The sequence below is a fragment of the Pseudonaja textilis genome, chromosome 2 (assembly GCF_049901715.1).
Source record: "Pseudonaja textilis isolate UNSWEBS1 chromosome 2, rPseTex1.2, whole genome shotgun sequence".
Taxonomy (NCBI): domain Eukaryota; kingdom Metazoa; phylum Chordata; class Lepidosauria; order Squamata; family Elapidae; genus Pseudonaja; species Pseudonaja textilis.
Genome location: NC_141991.1, coordinates 157337640 through 157362153, shown reverse-complemented (window position 1 = coordinate 157362153; position 24514 = coordinate 157337640). Strand labels below are relative to the sequence as shown.

Sequence of the window (24514 nt, the reverse complement as noted above, 5' to 3'; positions counted from 1 at the left end):
GCAATGTAGTTACAGTGGGCTCTAGCACTTAGATCATTAGAGATGAGTACTCCAAGATCCTCGACAGAGTTTGGATCCTCAACAAGGTCTTGACTATTCAGCCTGTATTTTATTTTCTGATATATATATTTTTTGCCAATATGTAGGACAGAGCATTTATTTGTTGAGATTTGAAGTTGCCATTTATTTGACCATTCTGATACATAGTCAATGTATCATGGTCTTTTTGAAGGGTAGCAGTATTTCTGTGGTGTTGAATAGCTTTACATCATCAGCGAAGAGAACACAGTTGCTCTTGATATGATCACAGAGGTCATTTATGTAGAGTATGAAGAGAGTTGGTCCTAGAAGACTGCCTTGGGGGACACCACTATTGACAGGTACAGAATTTGATAGGACACTCCCAGTTTTGACTTAGATCCTTACAACCTCCCAAAACCAGATCAGGACCTCAACAGCCTAGTCTCAGGCCAGAATGGCAGCATATACAGGTAGTCCTCAACTTACAACAGTGACCATTCAAATTTACAATGGCACTAAAAAAAGTGATTTATGACCGTTTTTCAAACTTGCAACCATTGCAGCATCTCCATGGTCATGTGATCAAAATTCAGATGCTTGGCAACTGATTCATATTTATGACGGCTGCATTGCCTGGGGTCATGTGATAATCTTTTGTGACCTTCTGACAAGCAAAGTCAATGGGGAAGCCAGATTCACTTAACAACTGCATTACTAACATAATAACTTCAATGATTCACTTAACAATTGCGGCAAAAAAGATTGTGAAATGGGGCAAAACTCATTTAAAAAACATCCCACTTAGCAACATAAATTTTGGGCTCAACTGTGGTCATAAGTCAAGGACTACATGTAGTTATCCAGGAAAGGAAGGAAGGCTAAAAGGTTTCCCTGGTCAGTTTTGGTTTAAAAGACTGCAAAAATAGGGAAAAACTAAAATAAAGCATCTTCTGGTACCTGAACAAGTAATTTAAAACAAGAGAACTGTCAAAGCTCTGTGCAAGCAAAGAAGTTACAAGCTAAACTGGTGGTGTTCCAGAGTAACCAACCATTCTTGTCCCAAAGAGATGATACTGTTTTTCAGGGCAGATGTTTGGATTATTGTATTGCATCTGGTGTTCGGTCTGTTCTTTACTGGTGTGGAGAAGGGCAGTTACAAATCCAATCCAATCGAACGAATGAATGTACATTATTCCCAGCTCATATTAGCTCTCGATTGAAATGGATCCAGTTTCCTTCCCTGCTGCGCACGAAAGCTTTTTTCCTCCGCCCAGAGCATCGGTCTCCACGGCCCGCTTGGCCTCGCTGGGGGAGCCGCGCGTTCCGCCAACTTCACAGACGACCCTCCTCCGCCCTGTCGGTCTGTGATGCATGGTGGGCGGGCAAGAGGGAAGGAAGGAAAGCAAGCCAAAAAGCTGCCGGAGCGTCTGGGTGGAGCTGCTGGCCGCGCCGTGCTTCCATCCCGAGAACTCGCGACCCTCGGATTCAATTCCCAGACGAAGACTAGGTCCTCGCGAGCCCCTCAAGCGGAATCAGCAAGATGGTGAGGGGGCTCGGCCGACGGGGAAATGGGGCCTGGCTCCGAGATTAGGGGACTAACCGGATTTCTCTAAGTTCTCCTCTCTCTCTTGCAGCTGTGCAACCACCTCTTCATTTTCGTCGTTGTGACGGGGATCGCCCTGGGGCTCCAGACTTCGGTAGGAGATGCGTCCTCGCTCGGCGCTTATAGGCGCAGCCGCCGTTAAGGGGAAAGATGCCTCCCAGGATTAGGCATCGGGACTAGGATGGGAGGAAAGGAGGGAGACTCCGGGGCGAATTCCAGAGCACGGCCTGCTTCAGGCCAGGGCCTCTGCTCTGGCCAGCTCTGGGAGGCGGAGGAGTCGTCCTCCCCACATCCGAGGAAACAAAAGGGTCTTCTTGAAAAATCGAGGTTCTGGACCTAAGAGAGGGAGAAATAGCTAGTTTTGCCATTTCCGTGCAACAAAAAGTTTTGCTTTGTTGTACCAGAAAATACGTTGTACACAGTGAGGGCTTTGTGAAAGAAAAAGAGGAGGGGAGTTTCTTTTTCTCCAAGAAGGAAAATTCACATTTCACACAAAGGCAAGGTGGACTCTTGGGCATCTCTTAACTACCGTTGGAAACCAGGAAGAGTGCTGTGGTCTTTGAGTACTTTGAGCCCATATTTCTCTGCCTACAATTGCAGAGTTGGAAAGCGAGGAAAACTCCCTGTAAGAGAAGGATGCACAATGTTGAAACCCGAGAACTATATCTGGGCTCTTGAACTCCTCCAGAATATACCACCAAAACATGTTTAATATGAAGGGGAGAAATAATTATAGAGGGAAGAACATGTAATTCATTATATGTAAATATAAATAGATTTACAATTTGTAAATTTGGTCCTGTGCATGTTCCTAAATGTGCATGCTTCCCAGCCTCCTCAGCCCCATCTAAATTTTAAATCTTGCTATTAGACCATGAATATAGAGCAAAGTAATGGTAGTAATGGTCAGACAACAATTCACAAAGGCATTATTATAAAGTGTCGTTAACATTTCAAACAATGCACAAAACAGTTTTGGTTTTTATTGGAGCAATGCCTTGAACTCTCTTTCAAGAAGACTATAGGGATAGACATTTAAGTAGGTGAAAATAAAATATAAAAAAGGTGAGAGAATTAAGAGTGGGAAACAGATATAGCACTATCATATTCGTGGCATTTTAAAAGCTCACAAAGTTGCTTTTGGAGATTCAGTCAGTTCAAATCAAATTTCTCAATAACACCAAGATTTTGCCTGTGAGTTCTATAACTGATACCTGAGTACCACATTGGCAGATCTCTCTGTTTCCTTCTGTCTCTCTCCACCCCACAATATGTATACATAGATAGAATTAATTAGAATTAAATAATGGCCAGCACATATAGTATTTGTCTCCTTTTACATGCTTGGTGAACATTCTATAGATGTTCTGCTAAAAATTGCCCTAAAATACAAACAAAGCTGGTTTAACCTCTTATCTTCTGACTCAATGTTTTCAAAAGCAAAAGAAGTGATTATTGAGTTCTTATTAAGTGTTGTGCATGCTAATTTAAAATTAATGTGAAATAATTGACTACTGACCATCTGTATCCATATATCCAGATGGTCCATATCATTTTAATCAATTATGTGAGTTCTGACTGAATCAGAAGAATTGATTTAATATAATTTATTCTGAGGAAGGGGATTCTTCCCTACCCCCTGTCTACTCAGGTGAAAAAGTCTACATGTTGAAGAGATGTAAAGAAAAGCCCTCTGGGAGGAGTGCAACCAAATAAAAATCATGAAAGAAAAGCATTTGTTACATGTTCCCAGCAAATGATTCATCCTCATCTGGAAACAAAACACATTATCTTAGGTTTGCAGAAGGAATTCCTTATTAAGTTTAAGAAATTAAGTAGATAAATTCTAGTAACTGGAATAATGTCTGGAAGGCCTTATAAAGATGCATAAACTTATTGAAAACCTATGAATTTCCACAGTTTTTTATTGAACACATATTAACATATTACTCTTGGAAATAGGGTTCAGAAATGGTGCTTGAATTCCCAGAATTAAAGCTTCCCTAAAAGTGAGGTCATTGACTAAACACTTAATAATTGCCATAGAAAATGTTTTAAACAAAATTTAAGCTGCTTCAGGCAAAGGATCAAAATATCCATTATAAATATTTCTGGTGAGTTGCATGCTGTCCTTTATACAATTTTCCCTCCCTTTTATATTAACTGCAGAACTGATCAAAATTACATTTGTAAGGAATGATTCTTTTTCTGGTTTATCCTGAACAATTCTTTCTCACTGTGAATATGGTGGTCTTAGAGACGGCCTATGTTATAGTAGTGTAAGCAATTTTATCTCATTCTCAGATCTGCTTTGGGAATTTACCTTAAAACACTCTAAAGATTCATCAAAGCAATTATTTAAAAGTGCAAGTGTTCTAAACTTCTGCAGCTCTTGAATTTCCCACCCTTTATTAAATTTATGTATGTATGCATGTGTTTGATTTATATCCTGCCTTCCCTCCATAAGCTCAAGACTACTTAACTGGGGTTCTCCCATTTTTCCATCCCAACAGCAAAGATATGCGATCCTTAGCTTAGGGTCATCCAGTGAGTTCCCATAGCTGAGGGTGGATTGGATTTGAATCCAGATCTCCCCAACCCTAAAATGACCCCTAATCATGGCATTGAATTGGCTGTTATTCTGAAGATTTGAATCCAGATCTCCCCAACCCTAAAATAACCCCTAATCATGGCATTGAATTGGCTGTTATTCTGAAGAGTTCTCAAAGCAAGCAATTTGGGTGCTATGGTGCCAGAATGAAAGGGAGCAAAGGAGCAGTGATAGAAACAAGCCAGAATGGTGATAGTTTCTGCGATAGTCAGGATGTAACATGTTTAGAAGGTATAAAAGTAGAAAGCTGAGTGCGAGTAGCAGCATCACTTCATCTGGCCAGCAATATCATGTATTTCAAAGAATGTTTTTGGATCTTTTACAGGCTCTGTAAGTATTTTATCTAATATCTAGCCAGTATATATATTTGGAATTTTGAAAATAAAACACTTGTGTACAATGGGTGGGCAGAAACAGGGGCCCTGTCCATTAACAAAATGGCTGCCGAAGAAGAACAGCCATGAAATGTCAATTTCTATAAGACCTTCTGATAAACATCCCCTCTAGCCTTCCAGAGTTGTCTCTAGCACCTTGTACCACCATTTGCTTATCTTTATCTTTTTTCTTCTTTTTTATGAGCAGCTTGCCTATACTAACTACCAGTTTTCTTTTCTAAAAACTATTTAACAGGCCTGATAAGGTTCACAAACATTCCTTGAAATACATATAATACTGCTGACCATAGCTTTATATAGCAGAAATACAACTTCCTGAAAGTTTTGTTGTTAAAATAATAGTTTCTATGCACTATTATTTTACATTTATGTCCTTGCCTTTGTTATTAGAGACCCCAGCTTTGTGCAGTGATTTCATACCAACAAATTTAGCAAAAAGTATTATCTGGAAAACCTCTGTAACAAGAAAATTTCAAATCCAATGAAAGTCCTATGAACCTTAGGTTCCAGACTACTTGATTTTCTAAAGGCAAGAGAATGACTTTTGAGGAAATGCAAATAAGTGGAAGGAACTGGTGTTCAGGAAATCTGTGCCTCCTGGATGGTGTTAGATATATAATAGAATAGAATTCTTTATTGGCCAAGTGTGATTGGACACACAAGGAATTTGTCTTGGTTTAAATACTCTCAGTATGCATAAAAGAAAACATACATTTGTCAAGAGTCAAGAATCATAAGGTACAACACTTAATGATAGTCATAGGGTACAATAAGCAATCAAATCATACTAGGAAACAGTCAATATAAATCGTAAGGATACAAGCGACAAAGTTACAGTCATACAGGCACAAGTGGGAGGGGATGGGTGATAAGGAGTGATGAGAAGATTAACAGTAATAGTAGTGGAGACTTTGTAAATAGTTGAACAGTGTTGAGGGAATTATTTGTTTAGCAGAGTGGTGGCATTCAGGAAAAATATATAAGTGACACAACATTAGCATGCAACATGGTACAGTGGAACCTCAGGTGATGACCATAATCCATTCTGAGAATTCAGTCGTCAGCTGATTTTGACATCCCTGGAAGCGCATGCGCAGGAAAAAAATGGTGTGGTGCAGAAGGGGAAATCGGCATGGAACAGCAAATCGCCCCACCTGTGCTTGCACCTGTGATGACCTTTGGTCATCATCCGAATTGGTCACAAACGGAAGCGTTTGCGACCAGAGGTTCCACCTGTATCTGGATTAGCAGTCCTACCTTGCATGTAATAGCGTTAGCATGTTTGGGAAATGTCTGGATTTTAGCATGCTGGAATAAATATGCACAAACTGGCCAATAATGTTCCTTGCTATCTTCAGAGTAGGCACCATGTGGCTTGGAACAATTAAGGCTGAAAATGGAGTATCCTTTTTATTTTACTAAAAGTATTACATACAATAAAAGCAATAAAAGCCTTGGTTAACCAAAGCCATGATATGTTATGGTGGACAATAGTTTATTTCATAGCCTCATCTATTGGTAACCCAGAGGGTAGATGTTTTGTTGTAGCTCATTTTATATCAGGTGTAATAGTTCGCTGATATACAAATTTAGTAAATGATGATGACGACGATGACAACAACAACAACAATAATAATATATGTAACTTGAAATATAAAAGGAGGATGCAGTTAAGCACAGAATTAATAAAATGAAAAAAAGAAAAACAGTATGGGATGTGTTTGTGAAACTAAGAGGAAGCAGAAGGGTGTAATAGAACTGAATTAAAGTAATTAACCGAAGAATACATATGAAGTGAAAGTGTAGATTTATTACAAATGAAAGAGCTAAAATGTATCAGAAAATATGCCTTGGTGTTAGCTAGATTGTTTTGGTGTGTATGAAAGAAGAAAGTATAGTTTGGTAATAGTTTCATGTTATGATTCAATGAATGGTGATACTCAAGAAAAGCAAATTCAGTTTACTCCCAACAGAATGAATGGAAGATGGATGTAAGGAAGATTAACCCGGAAGTAGATTGAAACTTAATGAAAACTGTTATAAACACTATACAGTTTCACTAGTGGGAAGCATTAAAAATATGTTTCCCTTTCTAAGAGTGAGCAGGGAATAAGACAGTAATGTGTGATGTCCCATTGTTATTTAATATAATTATGAATATGGTATAAGGAACACTTTTGATGATGTGAGTGTGAACATGCATGATATTTTATATATAGATAATGCTGTGTCCAAATGAAGATAGATTATGTAATACAACAATTACGTATCTGAAAATTAAAAGCCAAGATAGATATCTTAGACAGAAAGGATACAGTGAACAAATGCAAACAGTGAAAAACTAGAGCAAATATCTTGGTTGAATGTTTACTAAAATGGGGAAATGGACAGAGAAATGTATTAATTGGTTGAGGGGAAAAATCAGGATTGGGTAGTTAGTGAGGTCCTTAAAAAAAAGATGAGAAAAAAAATGCAATGGCAAAAAATGCAATGGCAAAAAATTTTTTATGGCTGTGATGGAAACAAAATGGTTTGCAAAATAAAAAGATATGAAAGAGATATAGTTATTGGTAATTTGTATAAACTAGATTTAAATAGATTTTATTTTCATTTCTTTTATGTTTTGCCTTTCATTATTTTTATTATTAGATTTTTATTCTGCCTTTATTACTGTGTAAGTAGCTCAAATGTACCTTCTTCTTTCCTTCTATTTTTCCCATAACAACCGTGCAAGCTGCTTTCATGCCTAAGGTCGGACTAATATGTCCATATGTGGCTTAATCAGCACTTTTTAAACCATTATGGTTTAAACTTTTTTAAACTTTTATGATGTATTTTATAAGATGGGTGCCATACAGTTTCACTAGTGGGAAGTATTAAAAATACAGTATGTTTCCCTTTCTAACAGTTTCTCTCTCTCTCTCTCTCCCTCCCCTCCCTCCAGCTCTCCCTCCCTCCCTTCCTGCCTCCCTTCCTCCCTCTCTCTCAAACACACACACACACACAAAAGTGTGTGTGTGTGTGTGTGTGTGTGTGTGTGTGTGAGGATGGTTATATTCAGAGTCATTTTTTAAATAATTTTTTACAAGCCTTCTCATTTTCATAATATGATAATGCCTGTCTTCAACATTCAGCCCTAACCTATCTAGCAATGTTGAGAAACAGAGAAGGCAAAACTAATATTCTGCCTCTCATTATTAGTCATGGGATAATACAGTATTTATGATCCATTTCTTTTGATCCATTACAAACCTTCTGAAGAGGATTTCTCTACAGCCCAGTTGCTGCAAAATGGCACTATCAAAAATGCTTTGCTATGCAGCAGGAGACTTAATTTCTGCAATAAAGTCTTTTGCTAATAGAGGCATCAAGTCTGTGTTAGAACTGAATGGGAGAAAATTTTATTTTGGAAAGTGCCATACCAAGATCAAGCCAAGTAGGTTGATGCAAGTCTATCTGATAAGGCTGTAAATATGTTCAAGATGAAAAGAGCTTCAAATGGAATTCATTTGTGGACTGTTTTCAGAAATATATCAAGAACTGTATAATTATATCAAGAACTGGTGGTGCTATGTAAAGAGCTTTATGAAAAACCAATACAATATTCATAGTCAGACTTTTCAGTAATGGAGTAAAGAAAAGGATTGTATTATGCTGGCTCTCCTGAACATTTTCCCACTTAATCTCAAACAAAACCTGTATTGTCATTTATGTTTGGAAGAGTTGAAATTTGAAAATTGAAAGCAGAAATATGCAACTGCAAAGTATAAGATTGCACACATTTTCAAAAGTCCAGTGGGAAAAGTTGAATGTTATCACAGGCATCCTTCTGTTAGACCAGCAACTATAGAGAATGGCTTTTTTATTTTATGGCACACATCTCTGTTACAATTCTGTTTTATCACTGAAAACTTTAAATGCAGCCGAGGCAGACATAAAAATGTCTGTTAGTTGTCTTATACACATTTGCAAAGGCATTCTAATCTTCTGACAGAATTGGAACACTTTTTTTTACTTGATAGCCAGAAACTTAAGGAGGCTCTTGCTGCTTTTAAAATGATTTCAACCACTCTGACCTTATAATTCTGGTATGTCCAAATTGCCTAACCTCCTGGAGACTTGCTCTGATTGAATGGGCATGGTCTCTTTCCTCCCAAGGGGTGAGTTTTGCAGCTGTGTTTGGCTGATCCGTAGAAAGGAGTGGAAACATATGAGACATGCAGAAAAATCTTTAAGAAAAGTGAACATTTCAGTACTGAAACTTTGTAGATTGCTTCAGTTATTTGGCCAGATGGGTGTAGAAAACAATCAGTATGACTTGTAGAGAGTTTCCATTCTCGACTAACTATGGGAGAGGGCAATCAGTGGAAAGCTGATCATAGGCATATATCACTTGTATTTGCTTAGTTGCAATTGCTTGAATACATTTATGCATATCTAAATTTATTTTTGAAGTAGACAGCATTATGTAAAACATGATGTAAAAAATAATGAGCAAGAGAAATTAAAGACAGAAAATAAAAATAACGTTAAGTCAAACTTACTTATATCAATACCACTCACTGTTTCTCTATTGTTTTTGCAAACCTCTGCTTTTAAGACATCCCTACTCTATATTCATATTTTGCTTGAATACAGGAGGAGAAATATTTTCATCTGTGCCATCCTTCTCATTTAGTGCAATGCATGGTTTGTATATATTTACTACACAGTTTATATGTTCTAAAGAAAACATAATGTGAAAAAGCACTAAACTATTATATAAGGGAGTCTCTTTGAGAAGCAGTTTTTCCTGAATTATGTTATTTTAATAATGTATTTTGTTTTAACATCTTATAGGAAGAGCCAGTTAGCAAATCTAAAATCTGTGCCAATGTTTTTTGTGGAGCTGGACGGGAATGTGCTGTAACAGAAAAGAGTGAGCCAACCTGCTTGTGCATTGAGGTATGACATTTTAACAGCAAAAATCCTTTCATAGCATAAATATTTCTGTGAATAAATTGTTGTGTTGTTTTTTTCTTGTGGCAGTTGTAATCATATAGTCCTACAAACTCTTCTCAGCCATGGATGGACATATAGAGATAAACCAGATTTACATAACATTCAAAAGAGACACCGCAAGCTATAGTATATAAACAGGGGTCAAATTCCATACTCATTTGCACTAAAATGGTGTCATGTATTTGTGTAACAAAACAACTACAAACAAACAACTACACTCAGAGACCACCAAGGATTCCTAACAGTTTTCTGACTATGTCTAAACATTTATGTCATTGTTATCAGTAGTCACTGTTACTATGACAGCAGTAAGTGACTTAGTGTTTTCTATTGGTCTGGACTTGACTCCTATCAACCTTAATCAGCCCGGAGAATTGTATGATTCAAAGTTAGATCCTTGCCATGAAAGGCAGACTTTAAAGCAGGATTAGGAACCTATGGGCCTCCAAATTTGCTGAACTATAATTTCCAGTAACAAGTCTTTTTAAGTCTGAATTGTGGGTGTGGGTGGTAGATTATCCAAGAACCTCCTTTTCCATAAACAAAATCTTCCTATAAAATCATCAAGTAAAGAAAAAATTATATATAATATTCTTAATTGGGTCAAAGAATTCCTGCCAAAAAGTAAAGGGACATAGTTAAAGTAATTTTCATACTCAAATGGTTTTCATTAGAGCATAGCATGGAACAATCTTATTGTTTCCATACATATACCAAGTTGAAAGGCTACACTTTATGCTGTATTTATATACTTGTCTTGATTAAAATTGTTTCAGGAATAAATAATTTATATTATAAATTCATGCAATTAGTTACTGAAAAACAAAGCTTAATTATTATTTTAATAGCAGAATTTAGTTTAATTGTAAACATAACACTGCATTATAAAAGAAACAGATGTATTAAAGTAGATCCAATTATTGTTCTCAGGTATTTGTTTTGAGGGAATTTTAAGTCAAATTATGTGTGAAAACCTTCAAATTGCATTACTATATAAAATATGCAATCAGTTGGTTGCAATCTATAAAATATATGCAACCAATCCTGCTTATATTATATGAAGAATTGGCTGCATTTAGTAATCTTGTGGTGTTTGGGCAAAATGTTCTGAAACATGCAAAATATTTATAAAGTTCTTAAATGAGATAAGATAATAATTTCAGTCTCCCACTTAGGCTTGAGAACTAAAGATCATAGTTTTTGTTTTTTTCATAAACACTAGTAAATTTCCACAACAGTAGTTACCAGTAATTAATAATAATTTGATTTGTGTGTCTTTGATGGTTTGCTATGATGAAAAGGTATGTAAGGGAAAATTAATTGTAAAAATAGAGAAAATGAATTTAAATTGTCCAAACACCTGCCTATCACTCTGTTGCATGCCCTTTGTTGTCCCTGTGATTTATGAAAGTGAAATTACTGCATCCATCTCAACATACAACTATGGTACGTTGCTACAGCAGCTACTTCATGGGAAGTGTTGAAACTTGTATGTTAGTGTGGAGATGCCTTAAAGTGATTTGAGTTTTCGACAGGATATTCAGGATTTAAATGTGTTCAGATTGTATATATGTTGTGTGACAATCTGCTCAATCTAAAGAAACAAACTATTTGTGATGCAATCACTACCTTCATTGATCTAAAGAAAATTGTTTGCAACAATGCCCAAGAACATGACATTGTTTGTTGCCACTGGTTTATCTGTAAAGCCATCAGGAATGAACTCAGGGAAACATGGCTTTTAATTCTGTTTGCTCCTTGGCTCCAACTCAATTTGAATTTTAAAAAATGAGCTATTATGTTTGAAGGAATAATCTCAACATGTATACATTTGTCAGAGAAGGAAACCTTATAGTTATATTAATTATAAATATATAATAATTATGTAACTGCTACAATGCATAATTGGTATTAGATGAACTATGTTTTCAGGGAGTTTGTAATTCAGCAATATGTGAAGGGCCATGAGTTCTCTGCCCTTTTCCTCTAAAATTGTGAGGCAAGGAACAATGCACTCCTTCAAACACAAAAAAATGTTCCATAAGACCCTTCAGTTTTAACAGGATGTGAGACAATCTTTTGGTTAACTATATTCTTTTAATAAACCACAACTGGATTTATACAAATCATTGGCTGTGTTCATATAACATATCCAGGGTTAACTGGTGCAATGGTTAGAATGCTGTATTGCAGGCTAATTCTGCTGTCTGCCAGCAGTTCAATCCTCACCGGCTCAAGGTTGACTCAGCCTTCCATCGTTCTGAGGTGGGTAAAATGAGGACCCAGATTGTTGGGGGCAAAATGCTGACTCTGTAAAACCGCTTAGAGAGAGCTGTAAAGCACTGTGAAGCAGTATATAAGTGTAAGTGCTATAGTGCTATGGACTGAGGCTGGAAAACACTTCAAGCTAAAACCACATAATCATAGCCATTAAATCATGATTTCATTTACTATGATTTCTAAACCACAATGGGCAATTTCATACAAGAATAGTTAAGCCAAGGAAAGTATTTTACAATTAAGTACACTATCTGAATCCAGGCAAAATCAGTTTTATAATACCTGCATGTCATGACCTTTCTGTGCCGTTTATAATCTAGTCAGTCCACATCATTCAAGATAATGAAATTACCAAATTAGAATCTAAGGCTAAAAAAGTAGATCGATCAAGTTATTCTGTAAAACTCAATTTTCAAAATTAAACTCAGACCTTCCTTCATGAATTCCTTGATCCCCCTTTCCTGGCTTTTTCTTTTATAGAAGTGTAAAACCCACAAGAGGCCTGTATGTGGCAGCAACGGCAAGACATACCTGAACCACTGTGAGCTGCACCGTGATGCTTGCCTCACTGGTTCCAAGATCCAGGTGGACTATGATGGCCATTGTAAAGGTAAACAAGAAACCTGGGTGCACCTTGGGCTGCATTAAGGCGAACTGAATTCTATGAGGCATGGACAACAAGTCTTAAAACTTGTCAGGCAATTAAAATTAACACGTTTGAAACTTCTGTTGTTGAAGGTCTTGGGGGAAAAAAGAGGTTGGACATAGCAAAGCAAACCATAATATGGGATTTCAGATTTGAAGATTCGCCCAGCAAGGGCTGAGCAAGTTCCTGAACAAGAGTGTAAATAAAGCAAGCCGATTAAATTTTGGGCGTAGGGTGTTCTGGGTTCCACTTGGACTATCTAAGCTATTTCAGTATTTACACTTTTGTTAAAGTGTATTTGCTATTGTAAAATGTTATTTCTATGGGACTAAATGTATTTTTGAAAAAGATCACATCATGCCAGGAAACATTTTATTTAAGGCAAAGAACTTTAAATTGATCATCTTTGATAGCTAATGTAAAAAATTCATTTAGTGTTGATGTCCTTTGTTACTCAAACAATAAAAAAGTTTTTAAAAATCCACAAAAATTAAAAACAAAAAGTAGACAACATTTAACATTTGAAAACTTAACACAAAGGAACAGGTTCTGCTCTTGCCACCTCAATAAATTTAACACTGACTAATGGAAATATTAAGAAGAAGAGTTTTGCTTTGTAAATATACATAAATGCAAAAAAGAAACAATATTCAAGGATAGAAGGGTAGAAAAAAGAAATGAAAATAAGACATTAGCCTATAAGAAATTTAAACCTTTAATATATATTGAAACGACCACACAGAAAAATCCCCCTTTTCATTAGATTTATGAGAATTGGTTCTTGAATACAAGGTGAAACATTATAAATTCAGAATGGTTCTGTCTTTCCAATGTTCAATCTTTCTTGCTGCCTCAAACAGAAATGTAATAGAAATGAAACATAAATATTATATTTTTGGAAATTAGGGTGCAAATTATTACTAGCCTTTATTTTGAATAATTTGCTTCACTACGTGGCCTCTAGTAGATCTGTGCATTTTGTCACCTTGATCAAGCAGCTTTTATTCTGATGAAGAACGAGCCCCTTTTGTGATTCTGTCACCCAATTAACTCATTTTTTGCTGGAGCCTTCTTGACACCATCTTTTGAAAAGGATCAGCCACATGTTTTTGGCTTGGGAAAACAGTAGTAGACATCAGCAACATTTTATTCAACTGGATTTCTAAGCAGGAATGAATACTTTTACAGTAATGTATAATGCAATTCCTTCTCCCTTTCTGTGATTGTTTGTTTTGAACAGATGACATAGCTTAATTGCTATGATCAAATTATTGTAGTCATATCATATGTTAATAGCCCACTCATTTATTTCTCACAGAAGACTTTAGTACATATGGAAGAAAAACTTTGCAATTTTAGAAGCCAATGTTCTTTCTCATTTTTAATTAGTTTAAGAAGCCATTACAGAAAAGTCCAGTTTCTTTCTACCATGATGTTCTGGTTAGAAAGTCCTCTGAATTGAGAATACATTAGTTTTTTAAAAATATTTTTGCCAATGCAAAAAGAAAAACATTGGAGGAAAAAAAGAAACACACAAAATCATATCTGCCTGGCCAATTTGATTTTGTAGAGTTGGTGTGCTCTGGGCTCTTTCAATTAAACACTGTCATCTCTCAGAATGCCTGTAGCAGCACCTACCCTCTCAAATGAAGTTCCTCTCCAAGATCTGGTGTTCCCCTCCACTCTGCAGTTGTATAAAAAGCTGCAAAGGAAATTAAATATAAAGAAATATCAGTAGTATCAATTCCTTAATAATTCTCTAAGCATGACCCCTGGTATAAAAGATTTGGTCAAACATAAAAGTGCACTTCAGATTACTAGGTAATAATTATTGTACTATTAGTAATAGTACTAATAACAGTACAATATTATACAGTAATAGTACAATTAAAGCCATTGTTCTAGGGACTGAAGAAGACTCCATAGCAGTGTTTCTTAACTTTGGCAATTTGAATATGTATGGATTTCAACTTCCAAAATTCTGGGAGTTGAAGTCATTATATCTTCAAGTTGCCAGGGTTGAGAAACATTGTTCTACAAGTTCTGCAAAGGGGAGGTTCCCTGCCTTTACCCCAAAATTCTGGTGGTAAATGATAGTGATCTAAGACTGTTGTGAGACAGGGAAGCAACTTGACATTTAGAGAAGTTTGCTGCCTTCCTGAAGTTCATATTCTGAATGTAAGGGAAAGGCTCCCAAGAATCCTTGTTCCTACATTGGCCATCTCACTTAAATGACTGATATTATTAGATAAAGTTTTTGAAAATACCTCAACACTTCATCATTATGAAACATTGGATAAGAAGGTGAAAAAAATGGAGACAAGTGATTTCTTCACTTTTCTTATTAAAAGGCCTGGCTCAGGAAAAGAGAGAATATTGAAAGTATGTAGTGTGGACTGTATTACCATTAGACATACCTGGTTGAACAATGATACAGGTGCGTGTACATTGGTGGCTCAGTGCCAAGCTAGAACAAGACAAGGGACAAGTGATCCAGCAAAGGTCTCTACAGATGTTCAGTAAACAAACTCGATGACAGTTAGAAAATAGGATTATAACTTCTCCTCATTTAGCTACTGCAATTCGTTCCTCAAGTTGGAAGCAAAATAGTCTTAAATGAAAAATGAAGAGGACGGGGAGATAATCCAGACAAAAGTTTTCTCATGGCTTGCTAGCATCAGTCTTACTACTGTGTGGTTATCAGGTGCATGAAATTGGATTATAAGGGTACGTGTACTTTGGACAATGATTTTTAATATATTTTATTATTAATATTTCTTACCATCACATTTGCAAATGGTTGCTAAATGAGGTAACTGCTAAACAAGGCACCTGGAAGGAAAAAAAATATTATTTTTAGCCTGGAGAAGAAAAGCCTGCAAAGAGACATAATAGTTCTCCTCAAGAATTTAAGGGGCTGTTGTTTAGAAAGGGGGAGGAGAGAATTACAGGTAGTCCTCGAATTATGACCACAATTGAGCCCAACATTTCTCCTGCTAAGTGAGACAGTTGTTAAGTGAATTTGTCCCATTTTATGATCTTTTTTGCCACAATTGTTACATGAATCACTGCAGCTATTATGTTAGTAATACCATTGTTAAGCGAATATGGCTTTGCCATTAACTTTTGCTTGTTATATCGCAAAAGGTGATCACATGACCCAGAGGCATTGCGACTATCATAAATATGAGTCAGTTGCCAAGCATCCAAATTTTGATCAAATGACCATATCTTTTCCTATTAATAGAGAAGAAGCCTGAGGACTCAGCTGCAAGTCCAGGTAAATATATTTTTATGATATATATTTTTTTTATTATTATTTGTATTAACATTCTGATTATTACAGCCGGTTCTCACTGGTTCAAGTGAACTGGTAGATAAGATTTTGTGCAGTTCGGTGAACAGGCAAATCCCACCACTGACTGGCCCCACCCTCACTCATTTTGGGGCTGTTTTCTGGGTTGTTTTCAGGCCATTTTTCGGGATGGTTTTGGCTGTTTTTCACCCATTTTTGGTCCATTTTCAGGCTGTTTTCGGCCCGTTTTCAGGGTTAGGGTTAGTTTAAAATGGCCCTGAAAACGGCCCAAAATGGCTAAAAAACAGGCCAAAAAATGGGCGGGGTGGGGGCCAGCCAATGGTGGGTTTAGCCCCAACTGGCTGAATCCTACCTTTGCCTTTGAGGTGAGTGGCTGGGAGGCGAGACTGGGTGTGATGAGTGATGTCACCCACCCAGTTACATTTAAAAAAATTCCCCACCCCCAAGATTCAGAAGATTGGCAACAGCTTTTCCAACTAATACATTTTTAAAGGCCTAAACTGTTTAATATCTAAACATTTTTTAAAATTTTTAAAAATAAAATTTGTTAGGAAAGTACTATTAGTTTTTTGTGATATTTTGCCCCCATAGACTAAGATGGTTCTTCTCTTACAAAGCCCCTCAAAAGAAGAACACATAGGAAGAGAAGACGATATAACCAGAGAAACCAAATAGGTAGAAGTTCTTTAGCCATTGCTTTGGATTAATCTATAAACAAATCATCTATTGTCAGTCCTCCCAGGTAAATCAGACGGCTAGATGAAATCACACGGCTAGATGAGCTAATCCTACTTTATTGTAAGGTTACATTAATAGAACCTTGCAAATCTGAAAATATAAATTTGCCACCACCACTTTTAAATGCTTGGTCCATTACTATGGGTCTTTCCTAAGTTTCTTTCTCTGACTATTAAACCACTGGGGAACCTGCTTCTCTCGCCTGATCGTTTCCTCTTCCCCTTGTCCCTCAAGGTCATACTCATATACCATTACATCTATTAAGATATATTTCCCTCAGATTGTTTTTACTGTAGTAAATGAAATAGATGGAAATTCAATAGATGAAATACTACAACTGACAGATTTCTGCCTGTTGCACATTGATCATATTCAATGTCCTATATATGAACTCCTAGCAAATGAAGAATCGATATGTCTAAGTAAATGTTGTTTTGAAAAACAATGGCAGATTTTTTAAAATGTAAAATATCAATAATTTGGGACAAGTTGAAAATGCCTAAATGGCACATATCATAAACTGTGTTGTTATTGAATGTATTAAATGAACATTTTCCCATTTGATGTCAAACAATACCTTACATTTTATATTGAATTTGAATCCTTTGTTAAAATCTTTTGGTATTTTAATAGGAAGTGCTCCGTTCTTAAATGCTGTCCCTTCCTTATCTTCATAATCCTGATTTTTTTATTTATTTAAAAACAGAACTGTTGAATGTCCCTGAAGACAAAGGGGTGTGTGTGTGAAATTATCTTTCTTTTCTCCTCTTTCCCTAATTCTTTCATCATTTTTTTTGCATTCTAATAAGATGCAGTCATAGCACTGAAGCACAATTAACTGTTCAGATAACTTGCAGAGAGAAGTCTATATGTGTTAGTTCAGTTGAGAGTCATTAGGATAGGATGTAGTATTTTAATAATCTTATCTATATATAGGTTAATATTCATATTAGCACTGTTTGCTAAAATATCTTCCAAGAAATTTGCTATTAAACCAAAGTAATTGAAAATCATAAGGGACTCAGGAAAGTGTTGAATCCTTCTCCCTGTCTAAGACAATGAAAGGCTTTTTCCCCTAAAAGTAGTTTCTTTCAGATATGTCATGCACCTAAAGAGCAAAGCAAATATCAGGAAATAAATATATGCTAAACCATTTTCTTGTAAAAATTAAAATAGAGATTCTCAAATTTTTGCCTATACAAGCTTGATCAGATTTTTGCAACTTCCCCCTCTAAGTTGCTCATAAACCAATGTTTGAAAACAGATGGTTTAAAATAAAAATGTTCTCATTAGCCTAATTTTAAAAAAAACACATTAATTTTTCCTTTCTCTGTTATTTCTTTCGCTTTACCTTCTTGGTCCTACCTCCCCCCGCCCCCCAATTCAATAGTGGTCTGCTATCAGACTGACCGTGATGAACTTCGGCGTCGTGTCATCCAGTGGCTTGAAACTGAAATCATTCCTGATGGGTGGTTCTCCAAAGGCAGCAACTACACAGAAATCTTGGAAAAGTACTTCAAGGTATGAATGAGATAGTTGATGTATTGCGTCTAATGTAGCATATGGGGTCATGAATAATTGTTTTTACTGTTTTAAAGTGCTTTTTATTGTTTTTATATTTTGGAATTATAAGTCATTCAGAGACACTGTGATGGACAGCTACAGAAATTGAATAAATGAATGAATAATAAGGGATAATCAATCTTCCTCTTTTGAGAGTATCAAAACTTTTAATGCTAACTTTCTGATAGAGGAAATTTAATAAGCTTAGCCTGAATTTCAGTAAAGCATTGTTTGTAAGCCATCCAGATGAGATGAGCAGCACATACATCTAATAAACAATAAATAAATAAACTAATATATGTTACATTGGAAAGAATATGAAAACTTGTATGCCTCCAAATAAGAACAGCTTGAACTATTTTAAAAAAAAAACAAGAGCAATGTGCCATTGTGCTGATGTCCACAGTTGGATGTCTGTGTGCAGGGCCTCACTCTTGTGGACGGGGAGTGCAAAGTGCTGAAATCTCAGATTTTCCAACACATTAAGAAATCACTGGTTATCAAGTCTGTCAGTTTATTTCAGGGAAAGGGAGCTGATGGAAACTCCAGATAGTTTAACCTTTCTTAAATGCTTTTTTTTGGTGATTTTATAGAGTTTTGATGATGGAGATTCCCGCCTTGACTCCAACGAATTCTTGAAGTTTGTTGAACAAAATGAGTCAGCTGTCAACATTTCTACTTATATGAATCAAGAGACCAACAAGCTTCTCAGGTAGCCTCGGCTGGAAGAACATAAGAATATATAACTATGATTAAAAAGATGATGAATTATGAGATTATTTGTTCAGAAATCTGCTTCTCCTGAGTACTAGAAATAAGCAGATTTATGCTTCAGGAAAAATCTATTACCACAAGTTGTAGATAGGCCAAAAGTCAGGTTCACATAAAGTTATCTGACATGACAGCAATAGATAATTTAAATATTAATTATTCACACTTTCCTGTGATGTGTTTGGGAGTCATTTCTAGGTTGGATAACTCTATATTGTATGTCTTCCAGGGGACTCTGTGTAGATGCTCTCATTGAGCTCTCTGATGAAAATGCTGACTGGAAGCTGAGTTTCAATGAATTCCTGAAGTGCCTCAACCCAACCTTCAATCCACCAGAAAAAAGTAGGAGCTCTGTGCTTGCACAAAATGGCCCTGGACTTGTTAAGAGAGTGGGGAAAGTTGAGTAGAGTAGGGTAGAAGTAATATGCTGCACATTTGTTTTAAAATGTAGTTGAAATAATTGCAACATATTTGGATTTCTGGCCAAATTTGGAGTTTTGAGAGTATGTATTGCTTATGTTTATAGAGCGGCATGGTGCCTAGTGGTGAAGACGCTTGCCTTCAACTTGGAAGGCTGAGAATTCTCTCCTGGGGCACAAAGAAAAAATATCTGCTGCAAAATACATGTGGCGTCAGGAAAGGCATCTGGCCAGTAAACACTTAGCTCCATCCAGTCACTCCGACTTTTCCCTAAATTGTGAATAAAAAGGAAGATGAGCACTGCCCCCTAGAGTCAGACACGGCTGGATAGGGGAAACCTTTATCTTTATATTTCTTCCCATATACATTAATTGCATCTTTTTTATGGTTATTTAGAATGTGCCTTAGAAGACGAATCATATGAAGATGGAGCAGAAACTCAAGTGAACTGTAACCGCTGTGTCTGTGCTTGTGGGAACTGGGTGTGCACCGCCATGACCTGTGATGGTATGGACAATGCAATTGGAAAATTCAGTCATTTAGAAGGATTCACCCCACTTTTTAAAGAAAAGCATGTTCTGTTTCAACAAGTGGCTTGAAATACTAGAGGTTAGAGAAAAAAGAGGTAGAATAACATATTGATCTCACTGATAGCACATCATGCCAGATTAATCATTTTTTATCAAGCAAACTGATTTTCTGGGGTGAAGAACTTACTTGATACAAAGAAGGCAACAGAAATAATAAATTCCAAAATTGATGAATAGCTTGCCAGGGTCATAGCTTTCTTATTTAATTCACTGTCTCACACTGATCATTTATTTGTCTATTAAGGAAACAGTCCTGTCTTCAACTGGCAGCTGAATTTCTTTCACTTATGGGTATCTACTGTATAATTGAGATGATTCCTATGACCTTCAAGAAATGAATATAATAGAATATGTAAGCCATAGTTGTCAGTCATTAATAGTTAAATATTACTGGAGAGTGGAGTCAAAATTGGGAACAAGAGATTTTGCAATATTTAAGGAAAGGATTGCTTTATCTGAATCGGAGTGTCCAGTCAGAAATCTAAGCTTGCCGGTCCTCCCATTGATTAGCAAAGGAAAATTGATATTACAGACTATAAAATGACTAGACAAAATAGTTATTTTTAATAGGATAAAGAGAATTCATTTGACTGCAGAAGCATACCCATTGCAAGGGGAAAATTGAAGAATATTCATTTCATCCTCATAATGTCTAATGTATGAGCTGTGGTGGTGCAGTGGTTAGAATGCAGTACTGCATGCTAATTCTGCTGACGACCTGCTGACTGCAATTTGGCAGTTCAAATCCCACCAGGCTCAAGGTTGACTCAGCCTTCCATCCTTCAGAGGTGGGTAAAATGAGGACCCAAATTGTTGGGGGCAATATGCTGACTCTGTCAACCACTTAGAGAGAGCTGTAAAGCACTGAGAAGTGGTACATAAATCTAAGTGCTACCGTATTGCTATAACTGCAGAGCAGAAAGTTTGGAGGGAGAATATCGAAGATATAATGAATGTTCTTTAAAGCAGACAAAATAAGACAAAACAGAGGGCTTGATCACTTTCACATGGAAGAACTGTGCTGATCCAAAATTTGGACTGCTCTTGTAGATTCCTTGTAGATTCTTGTAGATTGGAACCAACAGGTCTTCAAGAGCTCAGCCTTCAGTTTAGAGGAAATGCACAACAATTTTTGTCTTTGAAGCTACAGGGTGAACCACCTGGGATTCTCTTTTTTTGCTTCTAAAAGCCAGAAACTTTGAGTACTACAAAATATCGGAACTGCTTTGCCAGCTGCACATCAGTAACTTGGCTGCTCTTTTTTCCTTAAAAAGAATAAAAGCCATCCATAGAACAAAACTTTCCATGGAAGAATATTGAAGGTTGGGTTGTGTGTTGTTTTTGACTGGGCACAGTCAAAATAAATAGCATTATCCTCTGCCCTATCCACTGTTAGATGGCACATTTCTCCCTTATGTTTTGCCAAAAGATCCAACATCCATTATTAATGTGAAAGAACACACTACAGTTTTCTATTGCTCTTTTGTTGAGTATGTGCAAACTCAGTGTGCATTGAGTATTATAAACGCTGCTTCTGCTCATAGGTAAAAACCAGAAGGTCCCTTTTCAAGAGCAGCCTGAAGAGAAGCTAACTGAAGAAGAGCTAGCCAGATATGTTCAGGAGCTGCAGAAGCATCAGGTTAGAAGGAGCTATGTGTACAAGCTTATGTATTTCGGTACATTTATTCTGCTAAATTGCTGAAAAAGTGTCTGTTATTTGTTGGCTGCTAATATATCTGAAACCAGTACTGTATGTTGGCAAACAACTAAATGGGAGACAAATGCATGTCATTCCATGCAAATGAACACAGGCATCTGGTACCAACCATGAAAACCTCAAAAAGCAGCAATGTTATGCTGCTTGTTCTGACATTTGCCCTCCTATACAGGTGAATGGAGAAATTGCATAATTTTGCATGCCTTTGTTATGTTCTCATTTATGCATTTTGCTTCTACATGAACAAAAATCTCTAACATGTTCCCCTTTTTCTCATAAAGGAGTAAACCAGTTCTCTGAAAATCTTGGTAGCCCTCTTGAGATGTAGCAGGAAGAACCATACTCTGTAAATAAAACGAAACTTTCTCAAGTAACCCCACTTCCTGTATATATTCTGCACATGTCCATGTACTTTTCTGTTTCAGTACAAATGTGCATTGCTGATGTATTCATGTGGCATGTTTTTTCAAGTTCCCAGTCTAGCCGGTTATTTCAACTTCTCAGTGACCTCCCATTTAAGTACTAACTGGGTTTGCCCCAGTTAAGTTTTCTGAGATAGCCAAAGTTCACTGGGGCTGCAGTAAAATATAACACCCTAAAATGCTAATCAATGTTACTTACAGCCCAAAGTTAAAAATACATTTAATACAGTATTGTGAATAAAAAAGAAAAGAAATAAAGTTACAAGGCAAGCCTGAAACATTTAATAATATAATGAAAGAACCAAATTACTTTAATAAATTATTGCTATAAATGTTGCAACCTTCTTGGAAGTGTCTGGAAATTAGTCAGCGAAAAGGACTGTTAAACTTCTTAATCATAAGAAAAAATTAATTTTTCGGCAACTGGTTTTATAAGATATGTTCACCTTTGAGTTACAGTGGAAACTTTAATAATCCATGTGATCCAGATTCTGCCCCTGTATCAAAACAGTGCAGAGTTTATAAGAGACACTGGCATGTGTGTCCATTGTCACCCTAGTGGATAACGTGCCATTTTGAGCAGGGAGAAGAATGGGGCATGAAAGATGTTGGAAGATCTAGGGATAATTAGGGAGGGAGTGGGATGATGCAGAGAGATAGGATACTCTACTCAATGCTTTATTAATGTCAGTGGCACATTTTGACAGAATGGAAAAGCCTTAATAATAGTTATTAATTTGGACACGAGGGTGATTTGCTGCAATATCTGTCATATCACTAGTTACCAGGCCTGATTGGGTGAATACAGTTGAATGTGAGAGTATCCCCTTCCTCCCTTACTATTCCATGTGCATCCCTCCTGATGCTGCATGCTTGTGGAAGAGGATGACCATATCAGATAGAAGGGCTGTACCATGCTTTGGTCAAGGGTATATAATACCTAAATCCTGTTTTCTTTTTTCTTCTTCTCATTTTTCCTTAGGAGACCTCTGAAAAGATCAAGCAAATGACTACCAAAGAAATGTGAGAGGTACACACCAGAAGACAAAGTGTGTTACCTGTCTCACCTACCAATCTTCCTTCAATATGCAAACAAGTTTAGAAATTATTGCTCAGTCACAGATATTTACATTGTGTAGCAAAGGGAGGGAGGTAAAGGAAAATGGATTCTTTTGAAATTTAAAAGAATCTCCCCTCCAATATTATGGCTTCTATAGCAAGGATATGAAGTTGAATCGATAGTGATTAATGAGGACAGCAAGTTACTCCAGTTCTGGAGCTCCTAGAACTCAGGGGAAGCATCACTGTAAACTAGGATCATGGTGTCTTCTGTGGAAGTTGCATTGATGGGGGAGCATTGCCCTATGACTCTCTTGCTACAGCCTAAAATCTTTTTTCACAAATATTACTCTTAACTGGAGGAGCCCAATAAAGAAAATGTAATAGCTATGCATATATTCCATGGCATATCACTTTTCTACACTCCATTTTGATATTTAGCCTTTCTGTTTTCTTCTGTCCTTCACTCAACCATTTTTTTAATATGGTGTTTCAATCAGTTCCTGCAGAATCCCCCTACCCCTGCCATTGATTAACGTGCAAATCAATGAGAGTCCCTAGTAAATATAGAGCAAGCTCTTTATCCCTGCCAGAAGCCACATAACTTCATGAGTTTCAAACTGACCTCATTTTCTTTCCTCCTCTCTTTGCAATGGTGCTACAATATATTTTCTTATCACCTTCTTACACTCTTTTTAACTGATGATTTTTAACTGAGCTTTTTGTATCTTTGATTTATATTGTTTATAGTTTCTGGAAAATGCTGTACTTCTGTGTTCATGCTTTATATTATAGCTACATGTATCAAGGAAGTAAAATCAGTGCAGCACCAAGGGGACCAAGACTGTATATGGCTGTTCTAAATTTGCCATTGCACCTTTCGCTGTAAACAGAATAGTTCATGTATGGACAGAGCAGAATAGAGTTTTTGAGAGAGATGCCCTACAGCTTCCTACAGCATAATTCTTTCAAGGAAGTGAGGAATGGGAGAAGGATGCAATTCCTGACTTTATTCAAGAATTCACTCAACACTATTAATTAAATAGAAGGAAATAGTAATGTTTGTCAAGCATGAAGTAAGTATTCCCTACGCTGTTGGGAAGATAGATCAACAAGAAACATATGTACATATCTAGTGCTTTATACTGAGGCACTGCTGCTGTCATTCCCAAAGGGAAAGATATATACCTGAGGTTTGCAGACTTAGAGCTTGTCTGATGGTTTTTGACAACTAGTCCCTAAGTAGAAAAGGAGAATGCACAATATCATAAATGCATTGCATGTTTTGATGCAAAATCAATCTGTTTAGGAATTTTGGCAATAAAATCAGGAGATCCAGTCTCCTCACTTGTTATAACAAA

The 24514-nt window shown here is 36.5% G+C and overlaps 1 protein-coding gene across 1 annotated transcript; it reads left to right on the top strand.

Moving 5' to 3' along the window:
* The first annotated feature begins 1292 nt into the window (after positions 1–1292).
* Positions 1293–24514, top strand: FSTL1 (follistatin like 1). The gene is made up of 11 exons (XM_026713293.2): positions 1293–1564; positions 1656–1718; positions 9470–9574; positions 12392–12521; positions 15805–15837; positions 18002–18132; positions 18768–18886; positions 19175–19287; positions 19762–19872; positions 21500–21594; positions 23077–24514. The coding sequence occupies exons 1-11, from the start codon at positions 1562–1564 to the stop codon at positions 23119–23121; spliced, it is 948 nt and encodes a 315-aa protein (XP_026569078.1). The 5' UTR covers positions 1293–1561; the 3' UTR covers positions 23122–24514.